This window comes from Ictalurus furcatus, chromosome 7, assembly GCF_023375685.1.
Source record: "Ictalurus furcatus strain D&B chromosome 7, Billie_1.0, whole genome shotgun sequence".
In the NCBI taxonomy this organism is placed as follows: domain Eukaryota; kingdom Metazoa; phylum Chordata; class Actinopteri; order Siluriformes; family Ictaluridae; genus Ictalurus; species Ictalurus furcatus.
The window spans coordinates 32,105,792-32,130,791 of NC_071261.1; the positions used below are offsets into that span (position 1 = coordinate 32,105,792).

At 46.0% G+C, this 25,000-nt stretch overlaps 3 protein-coding genes across 8 annotated transcripts in view; 1 reads left to right on the forward strand and 2 right to left on the reverse strand.

Annotated features, from left to right (window-relative positions):
• wdr97 (WD repeat domain 97) overlaps nucleotides 1-1,725 on the reverse strand; it is an 18,849-nt gene extending 17,124 nt beyond the window's left edge. For all 3 annotated transcript variants that reach the window (XR_008386358.1, XM_053629857.1, XM_053629858.1), the window contains exons 1-4: nucleotides 1,317-1,725; nucleotides 975-1,231; nucleotides 751-872; nucleotides 1-555 (exon numbers count right to left, since the gene is read on the reverse strand). The exon at nucleotides 1-555 is cut by the window's left edge and continues 118 nt beyond it. Coding sequence is in view for 2 of the 3 variants with exons in the window: in XM_053629857.1 (XP_053485832.1) it covers nucleotides 1-555; nucleotides 751-872; nucleotides 975-1,231; nucleotides 1,317-1,652 (1,270 nt within the window). In the remaining variant the exon portion in view is untranslated. The remainder of the gene's footprint in view (nucleotides 556-750; nucleotides 873-974; nucleotides 1,232-1,316) is intronic.
• Nucleotides 1,726-5,340: 3,615 nt separating this feature from the next.
• dync2i1 (dynein 2 intermediate chain 1) lies at nucleotides 5,341-18,573 on the reverse strand. Of its 4 annotated transcripts, none has more exons than XM_053629864.1 (22): nucleotides 18,397-18,573; nucleotides 17,069-17,316; nucleotides 16,786-16,839; nucleotides 15,741-16,485; nucleotides 14,534-14,589; nucleotides 14,284-14,436; nucleotides 13,926-14,003; nucleotides 12,228-12,438; nucleotides 12,034-12,133; nucleotides 11,780-11,909; nucleotides 11,438-11,549; nucleotides 11,248-11,342; nucleotides 11,011-11,140; nucleotides 10,669-10,841; nucleotides 10,426-10,588; nucleotides 10,181-10,288; nucleotides 9,714-9,775; nucleotides 9,387-9,438; nucleotides 7,663-7,820; nucleotides 7,364-7,492; nucleotides 6,230-6,453; nucleotides 5,341-6,083 (listed from the first exon to the last, which is right to left on the reverse strand). In XM_053629864.1, exons 2-22 carry the CDS (start codon nucleotides 17,081-17,083, stop codon nucleotides 5,912-5,914), a joined length of 3,120 nt encoding a protein of 1,039 aa, XP_053485839.1. In that variant the 5' UTR covers nucleotides 17,084-17,316; nucleotides 18,397-18,573; the 3' UTR covers nucleotides 5,341-5,911. The 4 variants fall into 4 exon arrangements, with proteins under 4 accessions (XP_053485839.1, XP_053485842.1, XP_053485840.1 ...); XM_053629867.1 differs by having other exon boundaries at nucleotides 16,950-17,316; XM_053629865.1 differs by lacking the exon at nucleotides 18,397-18,573 and adding an exon at nucleotides 18,341-18,383.
• A 181-nt stretch (nucleotides 18,574-18,754) lies between these two features.
• The window catches only part of esyt2b (extended synaptotagmin-like protein 2b), a 44,782-nt gene continuing 38,536 nt past the window's right edge, over nucleotides 18,755-25,000 (forward strand). The window contains exon 1 of the mRNA XM_053629869.1: nucleotides 18,755-19,219. Within this exon, the coding sequence (XP_053485844.1) occupies nucleotides 18,755-19,219 (465 nt within the window). The remainder of the gene's footprint in view (nucleotides 19,220-25,000) is intronic.

A 25,000-nucleotide genomic window follows, 5' to 3' on the forward strand; every position in this document is an offset into this window, starting at 1 on the left:
TGCAGCATGCTTCACCCTGCCCACTTTCCCTATTGGTCCACGTATCCACCCGAGTCACCGGATTGGTCAGTGTGCTGGCTTTGATCACCGACCCTTCATCAGTCAGTACCATCAGCACCTCTTTGTAGAGGCAGTAATCAGCACACCTGACTCTCTCTCTGGTCCGGAACGCCGTTAGCACTGCCCCCGTCCCTGCAGCCATGAGCGTGATGTCACTGTCACCATGGACACACACAACACGAGCAGGGTAGTGCGGGCCAGAGGACGGGGCTCGTATTTCCCGGACACGGCTGATGGCTGAGTCTCCACTGAGCTTGCAGTGGAGGTCATAGAGGCTGTTGAAGGTCCAGAAGTCAACGCCGGATTTTGAGAAGGTGAAGAAGGTGGACATGGAGCTGGGACCGCCTACTAAAATGGCTGGGGCGTAACCAATAGGCGGAGTCAGGATCCTCACCTGATCACCTGTCTGTAGACTCCAGTAGCGGAGCGTTGAGTCCAGGGAGGCGGAGAGCAGCAGACCAGAGATGGGACACAACAGCAGGGACGTGACCACAGCTGGAAACATTAACACACACAAGCAGTCTTATCTACCATTGATATTATTTATCACACCACCTCGTTGTTGATTATTTTCCTCTAACAGCACAACACTGAATGTTTTATTCCTTGTATCTCAGCGTGTATTTACTCAACAGCATCACATAACTGACTGTAGGACATGCTATAATCCTGAGCGTTGTTCTCACACACCTGTGTGACCAACGAAAGCCGTGAGCAACTCCCAGTCCGACCCCCAGACCCTCATGGTCACATCTTTGGATGCAGTGACCACGACGTCCTGCAGGGGGCAGTACACCAACGCCGTGATCTCGCTGAACACAACGCAGTGTATTTCATTAAGAAGAAGAATAGATTAATGGAGAAAGAAAGATACTCATCTACAAACTGAACTAAACACACACACACACACATACCGTCGATGGAGGTTGGTTTTGTGTTCTAGCACGCATCCCTCTCTCAGATCCACGACAGTCACTGATCTCCCACACACAGCGAGAGCTCGAGGAGCTTTCTGAGCTGTAGCAGGAACCAGAGCCAGCTGTGTGAACACACACTCCCTCTCGAACCCGTCCACCACCTGCACGTGACACACCATGACCATGTGACCCACACTCCACACACACACATTCCCGGCCCCAGCGGTGACCAGCTCCCGAGAGCCTTCTAACATCTGAAGAGAGGGAGAGAGGAAGAGATTGTAATGATTGGAAGACTGCTGTGGTATGAGAGGAATAAAACACTTCAGTAACACACACCTGACACACTCTGATGTCGAGCGTCTCCTGGGCGTGAACGACTGGGGTGAACTTCGTGTCCAGCAGCGTGAGCTTCTCACCGGGTCCCCACCCCACCAGCCTGCCCGGGATCTGTGTGAAGGCCACGCCCTCGTAGGGCACGGTGGAGCGGGCAGGAGGTTCCCTCAGGTACCCGTCTGCGGTGTAGAACCTGACACGCCCACTGCGGTGGAGACTCAGGAAGCCGTCTTCCCCTACACCACATGACATGAGAGTCACTTCCTCCTCACAGGGGAAGTGGGAGACGTGCTGCAGGCCGTGGGTGAGGACGCGGGGACTGACGTGTGAGTGCACCATCTGAGAGGAGGAACCTACTGTTATACTGTTTTACACACATCTGTCTGTCTGTCTATCTGTCTGTTTATTTATCTGTCTGTCTGTCCATCTGTCTGTTTATTTATCTATCTGTCTGTCTATCTGTCTGTCTGTTCATTTATTTATCTGTCTGTCTGTCTGTCTGTCTATCTGTCTGTTTATTTATCTATCTGTCTGTCTGTCTGTTTATTTATCTATCTGTCTATCTGTCTGTTTATTTATCTGTCTGTCTGTCTATCTGTCTGTTTATTTATCTATCTGTCTGTCTATCTGTCTGTCTGTTCATTTATTTATCTGTCTGTCTGTCTATCTGTCTGTTTATTTATCTGTCTGTCTGTCTATCTGTCTGTTTATTTATCTATCTGTCTGTCTGTTTATTTATCTATCTGTCTGTCTATCTGTCTGTTTATTTATCTATCTGTCTGTCTATCTGTCTGTCTGTTCATTTATTTATCTGTCTGTCTGTCTGTCTGTTTATTTATCTATCTGTCTGTCTATCTGTCTGTCTGTTCATTTATTTATCTATCTGTCTGTCTGTCTATCTGTCTGTCTATTTATTTATCTATCTGTCTGTCTGTTCATTTATTTATCAGTGTCTGTCTGTCTATATATTTATCTATCTGTCTGTCTTTCTGTCTGTCTGCCTGTCTATTTATTTATCTGTCTGTCTGTCTGTCTATCTGTCTGTCCATCTATTTATTTATGTCTGTCTGTCTATCTGTCTGTCTGTCTATTTATTTATTGATCTGTCTATCTATTTGTCTGTCTTTTTATTTATCTATCTGTCTGTCCGTCCGTCTTTTTATCTGTCTATCTATCTGTCTGTCTGTCTTTCTATATGTCTATTTATTCATCTATCTATCTATCTGTCTGTCTGTCTGCCTGCCTGCCTGTCAATCTATCTATCTATCTGTCTGTCTGTCTTTCTGTCTATCTATCTGTCTGTCTCTCTTTCTATGTGTCTATTTATTCATCTGTCTATCTATCTGTCTGTCTGTCTGTCTGTCTGTCTGTCTGTAGAAGTTGGTAAAGTTACGCTGTCTCACCTTCTGAAGCTCACATGAATAGATAAAATAAAGAAATGAAATTAAAAAGTTCTATCCGTGTGTACTCTCCATGTTGTTAAACTTCACTCGGAGCTGCAATCTCAGTCTAAACACATCACACACACACACACGGCGTTTCCATGGCTACCGTCACTGTCGGAATCCATTCCGCTCCGTCCAGTTTTTCACCATGTCGGCCGACGCCTTTCCTCGTCGCTAGACGCGGTGACGCACAGCGCGGTGAAAAGGGGGCGTGGCCTGTCCAGTCATTTCAGTTTCCATCGGCACTTTAGGTCGCGAGAACGTCGAGGTTGCTAGGATACGGAGGCGGAAGTAGATAAATGTAGACAAATCACTAGAGCAGTGATTTTTATATGGATATAAAAAATATATTATCAAATGAAATTTGTGCAAAAATTTTAATAATAATAATAATAATAATAATAATAATAATAATAATAATAAAAGGAGAATACTGAATATTACTGCAGAACAAAAGTTTTACATGGAGAAAAAATGAACATAGGGACATTTACAAATATTCACACACACAAACATGTTCAAAATGTCATTTCTATATTGTATTTTTTTAACAGACCCTAATTTTTGGATCTATAGCAGACCTCCTCAAATATTTATTGAATGTAATTCAGGTTTCAGGGGGTTAAATACTAAATGTTAACACTTTTAAATACTCCAAAGCACTTAAAATATTGTGAAAGGAATCCTATATATATATATATAAAATATCTCTGTATGGATACTAAATTATCCCATTTTAAGTAAAGTATTGAACTTAAAACACAATGACAGGTGTTTTTGTAATCCTGAAAAAAAAAGTATTTAATTAAATAAATAAACAATCAAATAGGTTTAGTCGTTTAAATATGAACCTCGCCATTCATCCATTCATCTTCAGGAAGCGCGTTTTCCTGGACAGGGTTGTGGTGGCTCCGGAGTCGATCCCAGGAACACTGGGTAGAAATACACCTCGGATGTGACACACTCATTCACACCGTAGGGGCATTTTGGAGCAACCTGGAGGAAACCCACATGCACAAACACAGGAGAAATGCAGTAACCTGAGCCCAGGATCTAACCAGAGATCCTGGAGCTGTGAGGCAGCAACGCTACCTGCTGTACCACCGTGATGCCCTGAATCTCACCAAAGAAACCCCACCTTGTGCTCCGAGTTCCCCGAGAGATCCTCCAGGCTCTCCTGTGACCCTGTATAGGATAAGCGATACAGAAAATGGATGGATAGATGATACTCGAGATATTGGAGTAGTGCCGTATCATCACTTCACCAGCAGTCCTGTGTCATGCCAACCTACAATCTCCATCTTCATTTATTAACCTGATCATGTCTCTTTCACCTGCAGTGAAATGTGTTATAGCTTGTATATTGATATCCTTATTGCTAACCATTAACTCATAATTAATTTGGTCTCGAATACCTGTCTGATATGGAGATAGCTCCCCCTGCTGGGCATTGCTTCACTCCACATGATCACCACTGTGAATCTTCAATCTTTCAATCTACTCTTTATCCACTGGACGTGTAGTTTAAGTGTGTGTGTGTGTGTGTGTGTGTGTGTGTGTGTGTGTGAGAGAGAGAGAGAGAGAGAGAGAGAGAGAGAGAATATTGTTTTTCTCAGAGAGAATAATTTGTGCTTTTGATAAATTCACCAGTGCTGTCTCGAGGCTCTCATGGTGTATGGACGCAAACTTTCAGAAACGTGTAAAGTAACTGGAACTACTTTTTACTGTACTGTGCCATAAAAACAGATTTAATAAAGCTTTCTTTTATTAAATAAATTGTTCCAGTTAGGGGTGTGACTCTCCCTCGTTCAGACGATGCTATAAAAAAATACAGTTAAACACGTAACAACTCGATGCACTTTGATTCACTACTGATCCGGTTCAACACGGATTTGATTCGATTCAGGACCAATGCAATACGAGTCATACTCTGCGCGTTCTCTATAACATGATACATGTGTAATTGTTTTTGTTTTCTGTCTTATTAAGTTAAAAAAGAGAGAATAAAGCAAGGCTGGCAAGGGAACGACTGTTTATAGCTGCTATAATGTAAGTGAGAAGTAAGTGCTTGTGCAACGCCTCTGGCAGATTGCTCCTTCTTTCCTCAGCTTCAAAATGGCTGGCTTTTCTCCCATAGACAGCTCTCTGGTCTTCATGTTGGTTTATCCCTTTTTTTAACGACAAATGCAGTCTTCACAGGTGAAGCCTAGAGCTCAAACCAAGAGCAGACATTCATTGTTTCAATTGAAATTTCTTTCAAGGGCAGACCCGGGCAGCAAGAAATACCCTATCAGTCACATGTTCCGATATTTCTGATCACTTGGGTGGGTTCAAACAAAAGATGCCATGTTTTAAGTTCTGTAACACGTCTAGATGTACATATGAGGAAATGAAAGCTGGAATTCCTATCTATCGTCTCATATTCAACTTTTAATCATATATATATATATATATATATATATATATATATACATATATATATATATAAAACACAATAGCATTGGCCTTGCTGTTCCAATACTTTCGGAAAGGACATCATCAGAATAAACCATGTAATTAAAAAAATACAATAATAATACATATTTAATACAAAAATAGAAACAGCCTTTATGTGAAGAAATGCTAATGGACCTTTAACAGAAACACCTGCCTGTATAACTGCAGTGAAAACCGTGAAAAACACACAGAGACTGTCTGGTACTCCTGAGGTATAAAAGTGTTTGATCTAACCAGACATTTTTTTAGAAAGAAAGAACAATAATAAAGACCAAATAAGATCAAAATCATTTAAATAATCGGATTAATTTAACAAAAACAGAGTGAAGAGTAAAGAGCGAGAAAATAAATGAACACAATCCATGTTGTAGCTTAGTGCTGAGTTTCTGATCTGTGTGTGTGTGTGTTTTGGACTGAGTGTGTGAGTGTGTGTGTGTGTGTGTGTGTGTGTGTGTGTGTGTGTGTGTGTGTGTGTGCATTGGGTTCTTTTCTGTTTTGGACAAACAGACGTGTAAAGTTTTAGTCTGAAGTTTATATTTGTGTATATTAAAAAAGTGTACTGAAAGTTTGCCCCGCCCCCATCCGATTAATCGATTGATCGGACAACTAATCGATTATGAAAATAATGGTTAGTTGCAGCCCTAGTGTGTGTAGAGTTCAGAGTGTGTCCTGTGCCAGCGAGTGGAGTTTCCCCGTGTCCGAGGCTTGAGGAAGTGTGAGCGAGGGAAGCAGGAAGTGGATCTCCAGCCTGCCCGAGTCTTTAGCCAGAGCGATGCTGGAGTACGGGTTCTGTGTGGAGGCGTCTCCGGACACGGCCATGGCTGAGACACTGCACACAAACACCACATGGGAACGTTACACTCTGTTAGAAGTTCCTGTAATATTCATATCGTAACAGGCTGTTATGAATGTGGTTGCTATGGTGACCGCTATGTGCTGGCGTATGGGTGTGTGTGCTGTAGTCGTGGTCTGTACGGGTCAGTGTGGAGGTCCTGGGTGAGGAGCGGAGACTCGTCTCTCTGTGTGAGATCCCAGATGTGCAGGACAGATGCAGAGTCCAGCGCGCAGAACACGGAGCACCGCGTCGGGGAAAAGTGCAGACACTGAACCGCAGCACGACCCGAACCCAGGGTCCACTCACACACCGCCTCCTCACACACCAAGGCATGGAGACGCACCGAACCGTCACTGCAGCCCACCTGCAACACACACACACACACACACACACACTCTCAGTCCAACAAACACATTCTCAGTCCATCACACACACACACACACTCTCTCAGTCCATCACACACACTCTCACACTCTCAGTCCATCACACACACTCTCAGTCCAACACACACACACACACTCACACTCTCAGTCCATCACACACACTCTCAGTCCAACACACACACACACACACACACACACACACACACTTAGTCTAACTCTCACTCTCTCTCACACACACACACACAAACACACAGACACACTCAGTCCAAGACACACACGCACACTCTCTCAGTCCATCACACACACTCTCACACTCTCAGTCATCACACACACTCTCAGTCCAACACACACACACACACTCTCAGTCCATCACACACACTCTCAGTCCAACACACACACACACACTCTCAGTCCATCACACACACTCTCAGTCCAACACACACACACACACACACACACACACACACACACACACACTTAGTCTAACTCTCACTCTCTCTCACACACACACACAAACACACAGACACACTCAGTCCAACACACACACACACACACACACACACACACACACACACACTTAGTCTAACTCTCACTCTCTCTCACACACACACACAAACACACAGACACACTCAGTACAAGACACACACACACACACACACACACACACACACACACACAGTCTCAGTCCAACTCTCACTCTCACACACACACAAACACACACAGTCTAAGTCTAACACACACATACACACACACACACACAGACGCACACACACAGAGACACACAGAGACAGACGCACACACACAGAGACACACAGAGACAGACGCACACACACAGACACACACAGAGACACACAGAGACACACAGAGACACACAGACACACTAATCCTCACCAGAAAGAAAGGTTCTCCGGTGGGGCAGAACTCTAGAGCCGTGACTTCCGCTAGTCTCTCTCCATCTTTAGGCCTGTAGAGCTTCGGAACGGCTCGGAGTCCGTGTCTGGTACCGTGTCTCACCAAACCCTACAGCAATGCGCGCGCACACACACACACACACACACACACACCTTTTACCGTCTCTTTACCGTCTGTTACCTTCTCTCTTTTCAGCCAAACACAACTAACTGTAGGTGACATGGTGGAAGTTTGATGCTCGTCTATTTATCGGCGTGTTTGTGGTTTTCTCCGCTCACCATGTTACTGCCAATGAAGTAGTGGTTAGAATCTGAGGGGAGGAATTTCAGGACAAATCTCAGGTGAGATGTGACCCCAATGACCCCCTTGTCCAGTTGAGGGGTGGTCTGTAGAGAGGAACTGTGGAGGAGCTTCACTTTACCACCTGGACGCAGACCTGAGAAGGACACAGTATAGACGGCGGAGTTAGGACAGGAAGGACACAGTGAGGATGTCGGAGTTGGGACAGGAAGGACACAGTGAGGACAGCGGAGTTGGGAAAGGAAGGACACAGTGAGGACGGCGGAGTTGAACCAGGAAGGACACAGTGAGGACGGAGGACTTGGGAAAGGAAGGACACAGTGAGGATGGAGGAGTTGGGAAAGGAAGGACACAGTGAGGACGGCGGAGTTGAAACAGGAAGGACACAGTGAGGACGGAGGAGTTAGGAAAGGAAGGACACAGTGAGGACGGCGGAGTTGAAACAGGAAGGACACAGTGAGGACGGAGGACTTGGGAAAGGAAGGACACAGTGAGGATGGAGGAGTTGGGAAAGGAAGGACACAGTGAGGATGGAGGAGTTGGGAAAGGAAGGACACAGTGAGGACGGAGGAGTTGAAACAGGAAGGACACAGTGAGGACGGAGGAGTTAGGAAAGGAAGGACACAGTGAGGACGGCGGAGTTGAAACAGGAAGGACACAGTGAGGACGGAGGAGTTGGGAAAGGAAGGACACAGTGAGGACAGGAAGAACACAGTGAGGATGGCGGAGTTGAAACAGGAAGAACACAGTGAGGACGGCGGAGTTAGGACAGGAAGGACACAGTGAGGACGGCGGAGTTAAGACAGGAAGGACACAGTGAGGATGGCGGAGTTGAAACAGGAAGAACACAGTGAGGACGGCGGAGTTAGGACAGGAAGGACACAGTGAGGATGGCGGAGTTAAGACAGGAAGGACACAGTGAGGACGGCGGAGTTAAGACAGGAAGGACACAGTGAGGACGGCGGAGTTAAGACAGGAAGGACACGGTGAGGACGGCGGAGTTAAGACAGGAAGGACACAGTGAGGACGGCGGAGTTAGGACAGGAAGGACACAGTGAGGACGGCGGAGTTAGGACAGGAAGGACACAGTGAGGATGGCGGAGTTAAGACAGGAAGGACACAGTGAGGACGGCGGAGTTAAGACAGGAAGGACACAGTGAGGACGGCGGAGTTAAGACAGGAAGGACACGGTGAGGACGGCGGAGTTAAGACAGGAAGGACACGGTGAGGACGGCGGAGTTAGGACAGGAAGGACACGGTGAGGACGGCGGAGTTAGGACAGGAAGGACACGGTGAGGACGGCGGAGTTAGGACAGGAAGGACACGGTGAGGACGGCGGAGTTAGGACAGGAAGGACACGGTGAGGACGGCGGAGTTGGGACAGGAAGGACACAGTGAGGACGGCGGAGTTAGGACAGGAAGGACACGGTGAGGACGGCGGAGTTGGGACAGGAAGGACACAGTGAGGACGGCGGAGTTAGGACAGGAAGGACACGGTGAGGACGGCGGAGTTGGGACAGGAAGGACACAGTGAGGACGGCGGAGTTAGGACAGGAAGGACACGGTGAGGACGGCGGAGTTGGGACAGGAAGGACACAGTGAGGACGGCGGAGTTGGGACAGGAAGGACACAGTGAGGACGGCGGAGTTAGGACAGGAAGGACACAGTGAGGACGGCGGAGTTGGGACACTGATAAACTCACCCAGGTCTGTTTGGGATCCAGAATCATCAGCTTTGGGCAACTCGACTACAACCTGTATAAAGTAAAACAGTGTTGCTAGGCAACAGCGTAATACAGACACATGATAGATAATGACTAGCAGTTTAATTCAGCTAGCTAGCATGTAGCGGTTAAGCCTTTTATACATAATCACCGAGGAAAGAAAACGGAAACGTCAATTTTTCTCTTGTGCTGACAAAAAGTTCTAAAGACCGTATGAATCAAATTATAAAGAATATTACTTAAAAACAACAACAACAATAACAATAACAATAACAATAATAATAATAATAATAATAAGTGACTTACCCAAAGATTCAGGAGTCCGTTTTCATCCAGCGACCCCAGCTGGAATGACAGACCCAGTGACTCTGCGATTTACAACAGAAAGGAAGTGACTTAAAATAACTTCCTGTTTCTCTTCCTGGGAAAAATACTGCTTTAAGGAAACTGACTTTTTAATGTTGACACTAGGATCAGACTGTGATCAGGGATACTAGCCTGCTAACCCAGCTAATAGTGTTGCTGCACTGGGACTTCTGATATAAAAACGGCTTCTAGTTATTACAACGTTTCTGAAATCTGTGACGCTTTCCTAATTTGGTCACAGCTTCCTGTTTCAGTTAACCCTCGCTCGTTCTGATTTTGCTCTGGTTGTGCGTTTATTACACAACTACACAGAACTGTGGTTCAAATCCATGAGATTTTTTTTTCTCTATAATAAACAAACACATTTAATTTACTTAAAACTTTTTAAATATTATTATAAGGGTTACCTTCTTGGTCCGGCAGCAGTGGATCTCTAAGCCCCGCCCCCACGTTGACCAGGACTGGCTCGACGGACACTACGGAAGAGAAATGCCCCGCTCCTGACAGCACAGCGTCTACACACACACACACATAATATGATGACTATGCATTAGTCCTGTATATTGTTGATTATTTTCCTATAACAGAACACAGTGCATGTTATTCCTTAATAAACAGTGCGAGTTGTGTGTGTTGAGTACACCGGTCTGACCGGTGGAGAAGGTCGGGTGACGCAGTGTCCACTCCTCCTCACACACTCTGACGTGCGAATGAGAGCCGGAATGTTCTCTCAGATCCCACACCAGCACAGAACCCACATCTGTCCCAGCAAACACCAGCGCGGCCTTCCCGGGACTGAAGCAGCAGCTCCGCACCTGCGACACGGGGAGAAGGGAGACTCATACCTGCGCTCGTGTGAGTGTGTGAGTGTGTGTGCGTGTGTGTGTGTGTGTACCTCAGCTTCACAGACGAGGATCCTCTGAGGTGTGGACGGCTCCCAGATGTTCCACACACACATCAGCGTCTTACTGTCGAGTGTGACGTCGCTGGAGCCGGAGTGCGGGGAGTGAACGGAGAGCAAGGTGTGGGTCTGCGTCTGGGAGAAGTGCAACAACGTCACCTGTCGACCTGCACACACACACACACACACACACACACACACACACACACACAGTGACAACAATAGACATTGTCATAAAGGAGCGAGCTGTACTGAAAGCAATATCTATTAAACATATATGTGTCTGTGTGTGTGTGTGTGTGTGTGTGTGTGCGTATGTGTATGTGTGTATGTCACCTTGTAGAAAGTTCAGCTGGGTGTTGAGATGAACACAGCCGTCACTGAAGGAGAGTGTGTGTGTATGTGACTGCAGCTTTTTCACAGAGTTGCTCTCAGCGATGTTTTCCTCCAGCAATACTGCCATCACCTGCAACACACACACACACACACACACACACACACACACACACACACACCTTAGAGCTGGGTGACGAGCAGTTTTTGAGTGAAAGTAGTGAAATAAATAAATCCTACCTGCGTGGCAGAACTGAGGAACGCGGCGAGTCGCTTCGAGTCCACGCTCATCCTGGTGACAGACTCGCCTGATGCATTGTGGGAAATCTGAGGGTCTGAGGGTAATTAATCATCCACCAGTCAGTCATTCTGTACTCAACACTCCTCATCTTACATCATATATATATGTCTGTTACGCCGTGCTCATCACCTCCACACGCGACGCTGGTCTCCGGCGGATGTTGTGTCCACTTGTCCGCGATGTCCGCCTCGTCCGTCTGAGTGTCTCGCTCGATGTTGTCCTCGTTGCACTGCACGTAGGCCTGAGGACACACAAGTGTGAAAGCAGTGTGTTAGTTCAGGAATAAAACACTCAGTTTTACAGAGTCGCTGTCACACTTCCTGAGGTGCGTGTCCTCTTAAACCACAGCAGCGCCGCCAACGCCAGCGCTTTTCTATTTGAACGACGTGGTGGAATATTTCACTATATTTACTTCACATTAAAATCAAACGCGAGTGTGTGATCGTGTAGAGCAAATTCGGTAGGACAGACCTGCTTGGTGTTGGCCGTCCCGTAGCTCTTGATGTACAAGTCGTACTCGCGGACTGGAGGCAGATCCAGGAGACTCTCGGTGACGGAATAGTCCAGCTCGATCAGGCGCAGGAGCTCGGTGCTGCGTTTCCTAACGTCACAGAAACACTGTCAGGTATCAGGATGTCTCCATGACGTGACAAGCCGCGTTTCATTTTGATGATGATAATGATAGGGGTCAGAGCGCAGGGAACACTCAGGTGGAGGTGACTCACTTCTGTTTATCGGCCGCTTCCTGGTTTATCTCTCTCTGCCTCGCTGCGGTGAAGTCGATGACCCGGCCGTACGTGCGACTTTTCCTTGAGTCGGCACTCACTAACAGAAAGATAACACACACAGTAGAGTCCATCATTTGAACAGTAGACGTAATGGAGTTGTGGGAGGGGTTTCGGGACGAGGCGAGCGCTACCTCTGTCGGAGATCTCAGACCCCTGGGTCGAGGGTGTGGACCGTGCCGTGCCGAGCAGCTCGTTCTCCTTCTCCATGGCTCTCCGGATGTCCTCGACCTCCCGTCTGCTGCGTGGACTCATCTCCGGCTCTGCTTCCCTCTTTTCACTTTCACGCACCTCTTCTTCTTCTTCTTTGTCCTCATCAAACTCCTCAAAGTCTTCCTCGTAGTCCTGAAGAGAGACGGAGATTATTTGCTCGGCTCACACATGGATACAATATATAACATGTAATATAACATCTAATCATCTGATAGTGTTCCTGCGCCACTTACAAGCTCTTTTCTCAGGGCTATAATCCAATAAAAGAGACAAGAGTCATCACTTTCGACTCATTAATCCCATCCGAAAAGAACAGCACTTCTAGGTCGATTTCTAGGTAACCCAGATATATTATTATTACTTTTTTAATAATAGCCTCACCAGTGTCTGCTGGGATTTACTAAATTACTGGAGAAGACTGTCCAAGGGTAATTGATTTATTTATTTTTTTAAAAGAACAGAAATCCCCACCCATTTCTGGCCCTGTCTGTGGTCTGTGCCTCTCCTGACAGCGACAGGGTGCTGTGATGCAGCAGAGTTAAAGTACCAACGAGACATCGAGAGCTGGCGACTAAGTGTGGGCGTGTCCAGCCATGCGACAAAGTTTAACTTTATGAAATCTGGAGCGACTCGGTGCAGAGACGAGAGTGAAGACAGAATGGCGTTCTTTCGCCTCACACTGCTTCTCCTTCATCTCGTAGGATATGATGCACGTATATGCTGGTGAATTTTATACGCAAACGCCCTCCCCGTCCAGAATGTTTCATTGTAGCAGCAAGAAAACTGGGTCGTTGCCAGAAGTGGAATGCACCACCCGGTGATAAATGTTACTATGGCAACCAGTAGTAGGAACGCCTACCGGCGACTTCGTAGTACAGCGACAGCGATAAAATCTGTGTGTGAACGTAGCTTTACTCCTACAACCTCCTACTCCTACTCTTATACCACAGCAACTCACCAACGATGACTTTTTTAAAAATTAGTAACGAAAGACGCCGTATTTTTATCAGTTTATAGTTACATTTAATGTCGTGGAAGTTACGTTATAGCAGCTATAAACACACGTTCCCTCAGGAGCCGCTCTTTCTCTCTCCTGACCTTAATCGAGAATTTAACAACACGGTGTTAAACAAATATAAACAAATATTAAGCAAATATAATCATAGTGATGTACTGTTTTGGGGGACAGACGGATAGATGGAAAGATGGACAGGTAGATGGATGGTGGATGGACAGGGGGATTGATGGAAAGACAGATGGATGGATGGATGGATGGATGTACAGGTGGATAGAGACATGGATGGATGGACACATGGATGGATGGAGAGATGGAGGGACGGACAGGAGGATGGACGGACGGACGGACAGATTTCTCTACAGTTGTGTCTCCTGTACCAAAAACTCACCATTTTCTTCTAGCACCAATCCGTTTGAAAGCAATGAGCATTAAACAGAAAGAAAACAAACACACGGAGACACACACACACCCAGACACACACACACCCAGACACACACACACACACACACAGACACACACACAGACACATGGATGTGATGATATGACCCATGGACTGTAACTCACCAGCTCTTACACAGAGCACAGGAAACTCCACTCTCACCTCAAAATCATCCTCATAATCTTCATTCCCATAATCCTCTGCTCCTTCACAGTTGTCCTCAGTCACGTCATTTCCCACCTGCATGTACACTCACGATCAGACTGTGGAACACTTTCTTCCCCCAAGCCATCAGACTCCTCAATACCCGGAGACTGGACTGACACCAACCCCCCCCTCCCCCATCCCATGACATAAAGCCACTGGAACTTGAACGACTGCATGTTAATATAAACCTGTGACCTGCAGCTGCGCTACTGCCAGAGCTGCTGTTCTAGAGAATTAATCAACACCTCCTGACCAATCACAATCCAGGATTCAGCAGCGCCGTGTGTGTGTGTGTGTGTGTGTGTGTGTTTACCTCCTGCTCAGTTTCACTGTGCTTGCTCTCATGCTCTCTGGGTCTCGGATTCGAATCGTCGTTCCTCTGTTCTCTCCGTTTATCCCTCTCTTCTCTCTCCATCACTCCATCTCCGGCCTGGCGTCTGTATCTCTGCTCGATCTCTCCATCCTCCTGAACCCAACAGCGACATCATCATCATCATCATCATCATTATTATTATTATTATTATTATTATTATTATTATTATTATGTTTGGCTGATGAATTACATGGTTGAATTTTACATGCTGCTCTATCTCTCTTCTCCTCCACTCTCTTCTTTCCTCTGAAACACAAGACAAAGAAGTTAAGGGGCGGGGCCTCTGTGTGTCAGTCTCAGTGAAGGAGGCGTGGCCTCTGTGTGTGTCAGTCTTAGTGAAAGAGGCATGGCCTCTGTGTCTATCAGGGAGGCATGGTCTGTGTGTGTGCGTATCAGGGAGGCGTGGTCTTTATGTGTGTCAGGGAGGCGTGGTTTGTGTGTGCGCACGCGTGTGTGTGTCAGGGAGGCGTGGTCTGTGTGTGTGCGTATCAGGGAGGCGTGGTCTTTGTGTGTGTCAGGGAGGCGTGGTCTGTGTGTGTGTGTGTGTGTGTCAGGGAGGCGTGGTCTGTGTGCGTGTGTGTCAGGGAGGTGTGGTCTGTGTGCGTGTGTGCGCATGTGTCAGGGAGGCGTGGTCTGTGTGTGTGCGTATCAGGGAGGCGTGGTCTTTGTGTGTGTCAGGGAGGCGTGGTCTGTGTGTGTGTGTGTGTGTGTCAGGGAGGCGTGGTCTGTGTGCGTGTGTGTCAGGGAGGTGTGGTCTGTGTGCGTGTGTGCGCATGTGTCAGGGAGGCGTGGTCTGTGTGTGTGTCAGGGAGGTGTGGTCTGTGTGTGTGTCAGGGAGGCGTGGCTTCTGTGTGTGTGTCAGGGAGGCATGGCTTCTGTGTGTGTCAGTCTCATTGAAGGAGGCGTGGCCTCTGTGTGTGTGTGTCAGTCTCAGTGAAAGAGGCGTGGCCTCTGTGTCTATCAGGGAGGCGTGGCTTCTGTGTGTAGTCAGTCTCAGCGAAGGAGGCGTGGCTTCTGTGTGTTGTCAGTCTCAGCGAAGGAGGCGTGGCTTCTGTGTGTCGTCAGTCTCAGCGAAGGAGGCGTGGCTTCTGTGTGTCGTCAGTCTCAGCGAAGGAGGCGTGGCTTCTGTGTGTCGTCAGTCTCAGCGAAGGAGGCGTGGCTTCTGTGTGTCGTCAGTCTCAGCGAAGGAGGCGTGGCTTCTGTGTGTCGTCAGTCTCAGCAAAGGAGGCGTGGCTTCTGTGTGTTGTCAGTCTCAGCGAAGGAGGCGTGGCTTCTGTGTGTTGTCAGTCTCAGCGAAGGAGGCGTGGCTTCTGTGTGTTGTCAGTCTCAGCGAAGGAGGCGTGGCTTCTGTGTGTTGTCAGTCTCAGTGAAAGAGAAATGAAACTCCATAGTCTCACCTCCATCTGTTTTTCCAGTGTGCTGTCTGTGGCCGTGTTTCTCTCGTCTTTCTTGCTCTCTCCGTTCTTTATCCTGTTCTTCACCTCCACGATGATGCTCCCTCTCTCTGTGCCTCTCTTTCCTGTCTCGCTCTCTCTCCCTGAACTTGTCGTCCCCATCTATACTAATTTCCTTCTCTTTTCTTCTTTCATTCTCTCGCTCTGCCCTCCTTCTCTCCCTCTCTCTGTCTTTCTCCCTATCCCTCTCTTCCCCTCTATCTCTCCCTCCCTCCCTCAGCCTATCTCTCTCCTTTTCCTTCTCCCTTTTTTGTCTCTCTCTGTCTTTTTCTCTGTCCCCCTTTTCTCTCTCTCTGTCCTTTTCCCTCTCCCTTTTTTGTCTCTCTCCATCTTTTCCTCTGTCCCCCTTTTCTCTCCCTCCCTCCTTTTCCCTATCCCTCTCTTTATTCCTGTCTCTATCTTTCTCCCTATTCCTCTTTTCCCTCTCTAAATCTTTTTCCTTGTCTCTCTCTTTCCCCCTCTCCCTCAATCCATCTCTGTCTCTTTCTTTCTCTTTTTCTCTGTCTCTGTCCTTATCCCTATCTCTCTGCCGCTCTTTCTCTCTGTCTCGGTGCTCCGCCTCACCCCGCTCTCTCTCTCGCTCATCCCTGACTTCCCCTCTCCTGCCACTTTCCTCCCTGTGCTTCCTCCTCTCTCTCTCTGGGTCTCGCTGTGAGCGCTCTCTCCTCCTCCTCTCCTCCTCTTGGCTCTGTGAATTAATCAGTAACTTTATTTGCTTTATTATTAATAACCGGCAGTTAACTTCACTAAGGTTTCGAGGGCTAAATCCCTAATCACTGCACCACTATAAGCAAGGCATTGTGGGTAATTTAGGAAACTGTTAACCGAAGAAACGGCAGCCGTGTAAATGATCAGAATTACATCACAAAATAAATCGTGGATGATGTTGAGGATCACATGATAATTATAAAGGATAATAGACAAGGGTGAAATTTTCCTTTTAAACACACACACACACACACACACACACACACACACACACACTTACCCTCATGTGCCTTATTAAATCGTCAGATCTCCATGTGTCTTCTTTTGTTATTTTCTTAAGTAAGGAAGGGATTTTAGTCACGTTAAATATGAAATTTATACATTAAATAATAATAATAATAATAATAATAATAATAATAATCATCATAGCTCATAACCACTCACAGGTCTTTATTTAACTGTACTGCTAATTTACTAACTGAATAACGGATCATTTCATGATGAATTCTTTGTGTTGATGTCAGTGAAACGCTTCGTGGAGATCAGCAGTGTGAAATCCTCACCTTTCCGGAGTACATCGCCGACCCTAACTCTTCTCTTTAAGCCCTGTTACTCGGTTAGATTTGTGTTGACACCACTACTGGCCGCCATGACACCCCGCAGCAACGCTACTGCGCATGCGCGCTCGGCTCAAACCCCATAGTAACTGCGTCATAGCAACAGGAAGAGCAATCGAACACCGAGCGCTCGCGATGACTCGGGAATCACCATGGAGACGCAGACCAGTCGAGCTGATCATCGACCAGGAGAACTAACAACAATAACAACAACAGAGCGTTTAGAAAAAGGAAGGAAATAAACTAATTTTACCTGCTGATTATCACCAAACACCGATTATAAACTCTTCTATTCTACATTATATCACACTTTATAGATTATTCACCGCCATGACACCTCACCATCTTTATTTATTTATTTATTTATTTAATCTATCTATCTATCTATCTATTTAGCAAACATTTTATTTATTGGCAATTTTCATTTGCGAATTTGGTCATTTATTGTTGGTAAATGCTGTTTGTTTGTTTGTTTGTTTGTTTGTTTGTTTGTTTGTTTAGACTTTTTCAGTTTCTGAAGAAAACATTTCTTTAATACTTAACAGAAAAAAATCAGCTTGTTTTTTTAAAAAGAGTTTTTAATGGTTGAATATTTGTTTATTAAAGATATAGCTTAGTAACTAAATACATTTATTAACTAACGGTTTATAAATGAGACTTTTTATTTGTTTTCACTGAATTTCAGAACAATTATTTTTTTACTAGCTATTACATTGTTTGCTTCATTATGTCTGCATTGATTGATATGCGTGTACTTCATTTAGATTATAAAATGTAATAAGTTGGTCTTTTATTTATTATAGAAATGAGATAACTATGGAATGTATTGCTGTTATTTATTTAATGTCTTATTAATAGGTTTTCCAGTTATGTGTTTATTTATTTATTTATTCATTTATTTAGGCTACCTTTAAGTCTTCAAGTCAAAAATCGAATATTTTTAGTATTTGTGCCTGTTTCAAGTTTATAAATAAATGAATTAATAACACATACCTACAATAAATGAAAAAGGTAGCAGATGAAACAATATGACGCATTAAATCAATCTTTTAAAATAGTCTAAAACCTGCTCCTTAAATCATTTTCTTTAATATTTAAAAAAAAAAACATTTTTAATGAACTAATCATTTAGCAATAATTACCTAGTTAAATACTGTGTATAACTTTGTTATTCATACTAACTTTAAGTACTTTATTTTTATTAAGACTCCTACTAACCTTATCAAGTCTGAGGTTTTGTGTGTGTGTGTGTGTGTGTGTGTGTGTGTGTGTACCTGCAGCAGGTGAACACCAGGGGGAGCTTCTGAGCCCTCTCTCTCTCTCTCTCTCTCTCTCTCTCTCTCTCTCTCTGTATGTGTGCGCATGTGGCTCAGCAGCTGCTGTCATAACGAGGAAACACACACACACACACGCTAACACACACACACAAAAGGTGCAAGCGCGTGCGACGCAATGTCCAGGAAACCGGCCTCATGTTGTCGGTCTGATGTTTAACACTGCACGAGACTGCGCGAGGAAAATGGACGAACTGACGTGAGCTCGGGGTTAAAGTGGTATAGAGAGTGTAGTGACGGACAGCACCGACCCAAACTTGGGCAGTGTAGCGGGGAACTGAGGCAGGAGGCAGGAGGTATGAGCAGAAACGGAGCTCCGGGAGCGCAGGATGCGGCGCAGAAGAGCAGCAGTACCGCCGCTCCTCCTCTTCCTCCACCCCATCACCCTGATCCTCATGCTCATCATCCCGGGGAGACCCGAATCCCTCCGGAACCGAGCGCGCAGGACGCACCGACCTCTTCCTCACCCTCTTCCTCCTCCTCCGCCGGGCGCGTGGCGCGGACCTGGGTGCGCTTCGCCAAAGCCTTCGTGCTCATCTTCCCCGTGTACGCGCTCGGATACTTCGAGTTCAGCGTCAGCTGGTTACTGATCGGCCTCGCCATCTTCTTCTTCTGGAGGAGGAACGCGTGCGGTAAGAGCTCCAGGCTGAGCCGAGCGCTGGCGTGTCTCCAGCAGCAGGAGATGGAGATGGAGATGAAGGAAGAGGAGGAGAAGAGGAGCAGAGCCGCGCGCGCACTCGACACCACCGAGCTGCCCTCATGGGTGAGACCAAACTCACTATCACTTCTTCCTGAGTCCGAACATGAGCACAGGGTATGGGGTAGAGGTCTATAGGAGGTCATCAAGTCTTAGCACCCTGTTATTATTATTCATGTATTTATTTGTTTGCTGTAGATTTTTATTTGATGACTCTTCCTACATTATCGCTTCAGTACAACACACACTACAGAAGTTACAGAACAGTGAAGGCTGCTGCATGATTGTGCTGCAGAAATACGAAGCAGACGTCTCCAGAAGAACCGTGGCTGGTTCTGCGAGATGCTCAGTGAACCTTAACTCGGCTCCTTATCGGACTGCACACGCTGTAGCTGTACGAGACGACTGGGAGCAATCCATCACGCCAAATACTGATACTGATACTGAACACCAAATACTGATACTGACCACTGACCACCAAATACTGATACTGAACACCAAATACTGATACTGACCACTGATCACCAAATACTGATACTGAACACCAAATACTGATACTGAACACCAAATACTGATACTGACCACTGACCACCAAATACTGATACTGAACATCAAATACTGATACTGAACACCAAATACTGATACTGACCACTGACCACCAAATACTGATACTGACCACCAAATACTGATACTGACCACTGACCACCAAATACTGATACTGACCACTGACCACCAAATACTGATACTGACCACTGACCACCAAATACTGATACTGACCACCAAATACTGATACTGACCACTGACCACCAAATACTGATACTGACCACCAAATACTGATACTGACCACTGACCACCAAATACTGATACTGACCACTGACCACCAAATACTGATACTGAACACCAAATACTGATACTGACCACTGATCACCAAATACTGATACTGATCACCAAATACTGATACTGACCACTGACCACCAAATACTGATACTGACCACTGACCACCAAATACTGATACTGACCACCAAATACTGATACTGACCACTGACCACCAAATACTGATAGTGAACACCAAATACTGATACTGACCACTGATCACCAAATACTGATACTGAACACCAAATACTGATACTGAACACCAAATACTGATACTGACCACCAAATACTGATACTGACCACTGACCACCAAATACTGATACTGACCACTGATCACCAAATACTGATACTGATCACCAAATACTGATACTGACCACTGACCACCAAATACTGATACTGACCACTGATCACCAAATACTGATACTGATCACCAAATACTGATACTGACCACTGACCACCAATAACTGACTTCATGTATTACTCTTCACTGCTCGTTATAGTATTTAAATAAATGAATCCAATAAACGTAGAAATATTTAATTTCATTATTTTTGAAGGCGTCTTTACAGCATTTCACCGTTTACTGTTTACACGCTCAGCTCTCTGGACACTGGGAAATAGAAAATCTTCTAACAGAGCATGTCTTTCTCTCTCTTTCCCCCTCTCTCTCTCTCCCTCTCTCTCTCTCCCCATCTCTCTTTCACTCGCTCCCTCTTTCTCTTTCACTCTCTCTCCCTCTTTCTCTTTCACTCTCTCCCTCTCTCTCTCCCTCTTTCTCTTTCACTCTCTCTCCCTCTTTCTCTTTCACTCTCTCTCCCTCTTTCTCTTTCACTCTCTCCCTCTCTCTCTCCCTCTTTCTCTTTCACTCTCTCCCTCTTTCTCTTTCACTCTCTCCCTCTCTCCCTCTTTCTCTTTCACTCTCTCCCTCTTTCTCTTTCACTCTCTCCCTCTTTCTCTTTCACTCTCTCCCTCTCTCTCCCTCTTTCTCTTTCACTCTCTCCCTCTCTCTCTCTCCCTCTCTCTCTTTCACTCTCTCCCTCTTTCTCTTTCACTCTCTCCCTCTCTCTCTCCCTCTCTCCCTCTCTCTCTCTCCCTCTCTCTCTCTCCCTCTCTCTTTCACTCTGTCCCTCTGTCTTTCACTCTCTCCCTCTCTCTCTCTCCCTCTCTCTCTTTCACTCTCTCCCTCTTTCTCTTTCACTCTCTCCCTCTCTCTCTCCCTCTCTCTCTCTCCCTCTCTCTTTCACTCTGTCCCTCTGTCTTTCACTCTCTCCCTCTCTCTCTCTCCCTCTCTCTCTCTCCCTCTCTCTTTCACTCTGTCCCTCTCTCTCTTTCACTCTCTCCCTCTCTCTCTCCCTCTCTCTCTCCCTCTCTCTCTCTCCCTCTCTCTTTCACTCTGTCCCTCTCTCTCTTTCACTCTCTCCCTCTCTCTCTCTCCCTCTCGCTCTCTCCCTCTCTCTTTCACTCTGTCCCTCTCTCCCTCTCTCTTTCACTCTCTCCCTCTCTCTCTCCCTCTCTCTCTTTCACTCTCTCCCTCTCTCTTTCACTCCACAGGTTTGCTTTACACATTCCTCCAAACATGACACAGTGAACTGGCTTCATATTAAAGAAGCACACAGTATAAGAACATCGCGTATGATCAATATACAAAACCGCCAGACACGTCACTCATACTTGGACACCCCCCCCCCCCCCCCCCAGAATTATCACAGTGAACGTTAATATCAGCTTTTCCTTTAATCCTGGCGCGTGGAGCTGTGTTATGTAGCGTATTTACATGAGTGTGTTTTTGTGTTTTTGTGACGCACGCATACGGAACGAATATCCTGTTCTAGGAATAAGATACGAACAGTGACGGATTATAAAGTGTGAATGTAAACGTGTCCGGTCTCTACGTCTGAACCCAAGCACCTGGTGATGATCGTAAGAACCCTCTACGACATTACAGCCCCGTAGGAACCAGTTCACGGGTCAGGAACCTTTGAGACGAGGTTTTTTATTTCATTTCTATTTTTGAAGCGCGGAAGTTTGGTGACCGTAAACCAACCTAAAAAAAAGAGCTGATTCGCTGTTAAACTGAACATTTCCTCAGCCTGTATACGTAGCTCCATCTGTAATGTAGCTTATTTTATTTGATCAAAAGTACTGCATGTATTCTCGAGGTCTTCTAGATAGCAGCCGGTCTGACTGGTCACGTGAAGATAAGATAAGATAAGATAAGATAAGATACACAAAACACAAAAAACTCCACCGAACCGTACCTTTCATTGATGCTTATATCATGTGCACCTTTAATATCTCTCGTTGCTCCAGGAAATGTTGATATAACACATCTTTAGAAAGATTCAAGGCACGTAATTGGACCGTAATTACATTCGACTTTAAAGTGAAGCTTTAAATGTTCTCTGCATGCACCTTTCTAGATACCAGACACACGCTATAGAACATACACTGAACCCTGCGTGAACAAGGACAGATACAGGTTTAATAGCGTTGTACTGAAAGCGTGATGTGTTCCGTTGGTGGAAATAAAAAGTTCTACGGCTCCACAAGCTTATAGTTTGCATAACGGCCCGGATGCGTCACTAGTTGGATTACGTCCAGGAAGTAAATCAGTGGATGCAATAAAATAAAGTTTTGGGCAGGAAAAATGACAGGTACACAGCGTTCCACTCGCAGCAAGCGGAGTCGATCGGCTGAGACGTGATCGGTGTCTGAAGACTGTCTCTTTAGTTTGAGAAGTCTAACTAAGGACACACACACATTCAGTAATGAGGGATGCATGGATTTTCCATACCCTGATATCCAGCACTGACATCAGTGGTGTAACGGTGAAGGGCTTCTGAACCTGAACAGGGACACGGTTTCCATTTCCCTCTCTCTCTCTCTCTCTCTCTCTCTCTCTGTAGGTCGACCTTCATATACCCAACATACTGTATATATATATATATATATTGTGTGTGTGTGTGTCATGGTGTTCAGTGGAAAGCCGGGTCACAGGGCAAGTGTAGATGATTTCCGTCAGGTGTTTGGTGTGTGAGCCGTGCTGCAGCGATCAGCGTCTATACTTTTATATACACGGTCCACATTGTGCAGTGTTCCAGCCTGGAGCTGAAATGGAAGGGGTAGCTCTGCGGTAAAGACGCCGGACTACTGGAAGGTCAGGAGCTGACTCCCAGCACCACTAAGCTGCCACTGCTGGGCCCTTGAGCAAGGCTCTTAACCCTCATACCCGTATACATGACACCCAAATCCAAATGAAATCACTTTCACTTCCAGGCTGGAACACTACGCAATGCGGGGACGTCCAAGAGGGTGGGAATACTTATGCAAGAATACGATTCGAATGCTTATGGAATTTTCATTTTGCGCTTGCCGTGTAGTTACGCTCATTTGTGTTGTTACGGAAACCGCAGGGAATAAAGAGAGCGCTTGATGAGAAGAGTTAAAGTCGCTGAGTGAGTCGAGTCAGCTAAGTGATTCGTTTTGATTCATTCGCCGATTCGGTTCTTTTCGGGTTTCCGCTCGGATCACGCAGACAACAGGCCGTTTGCGACGGACATGCTGATTTATAAAAAAAAACAACGTGTTTTTAAGGGCTAGCTCCGCCTCGTTCTTCTGTCCGTGGCTTAAAATGTGAGAGAGAAGAAAAGCGAGTCGAGTTTCCTCAGTCCTAGCGGTAATGGCGTGCAGCAGAGTGGCTAAACTTGTCACGGCACGGCTGTGTAAACACAGTGACCCAGCGTGACCCAGTCTAAGTTTGGATCCCAGTTGATCCTCTGCTCCTCGCGGACGGCCAGAGAGGCTCTGTGATGTTCTTTCCTTCCACAAGGTGACCAGAGTTTCCGCGAAACAACACGACACGTGGTTCCCTCACTCATTTCCACCGTGTTGTCTTCCTGCCAGCAGAGCCGATTGTTCAGTAGGGATGTAACCGAATACATTATTCAGAATGAACGCTTGATATTAGCTGTGAGAATTGACATCTTGGCAAGTAAAATAAATTTCTGGAGCGTACTGTAGGTTCTCATGGCCCACACGCTGCTCTAACACACCTGACTCAGTTCATGAAGAGACGGAATTGCCTGAATACTGCAGCAGCACAGTTTCTCCGGGACTGACACCGGGGTTTTCAGTGTACTTCACCAGTGTGTGCTGAAATTCACTTCCTGTTCTCGACTCAACACACCATAACACACCGAAACACACCGTAACACACCGAAACACACTCAGGGAGAGAGCAAGAGCTTGGTTTCTCTCCAGAGGTAGAGAGAGAGAGAGAGAGAGAGAGAGAGAGAGAGAGGCACAGTCAGAGAGAGGTAGAGAGAGAGAGAGGCACAGTTAGAGAGAGAGAGAAAAAAAACACAAAGAATGAGAGTGTGTGTGGGGGGGGGGGCGTGTCTCCTAGTAATTATGTGGAAAATAAACACGTTTACATGTTTGTAGAATGAAGTGCAGTGATCAGTTGTGACCCGTTCATTCACTAATGTAGGTATTAACTGCGTGCGGAGGGCATTAAGGCCGAGACGCAAGCAGGAGGTCAAGGGTAACTCTTAAACCGGTGCTGCTTCCACCACCATGCTTCAGTGAGGCACAGTGCTCCTAGTGTGCATTTACGGCCTTCATTCATTCATCCTTAGTGACGGCCTGCTCAGGGTAATTCACTGGTAATTACAACACGTAATCGCAGCTACCAGTACAGCACGGGCCACTAAACCATTAAGTCAGATTTACACTGTTGCATTTATTTTTTTAGACACATGTAAAAAATATATATATATATATATAAATAACTTGAGAGAGTTTTCCTCCGTTTGTAACACTGTCTTCTCGGAAAGTTTGTGCGTACGAATTCGGATTACAAACATTTGTGATTACGATGTGGTGTAATGGAAATCGTGGACATAAAACTTCTATTACTACTAAAAAATGTAATCACCACATAGTGGTGGCGTTCAAGGGCCTCGTTCTTTTCAT

Coding starts and splice junctions, on each gene's coding strand:
- dync2i1 (XM_053629864.1), bottom strand. Junction 12,134..12,227: donor GTCTGAGATCTCCGACAGAG/GTAGCGCTCGCC, acceptor TCTTTCTGTTAG/TGAGTGCCGACTCAAGGAAA. Junction 9,776..10,180: donor ACTGCTGCCGGACCAAGAAG/GTAACCCTTATA, acceptor TGTAAATCGCAG/AGTCACTGGGTCTGTCATTC.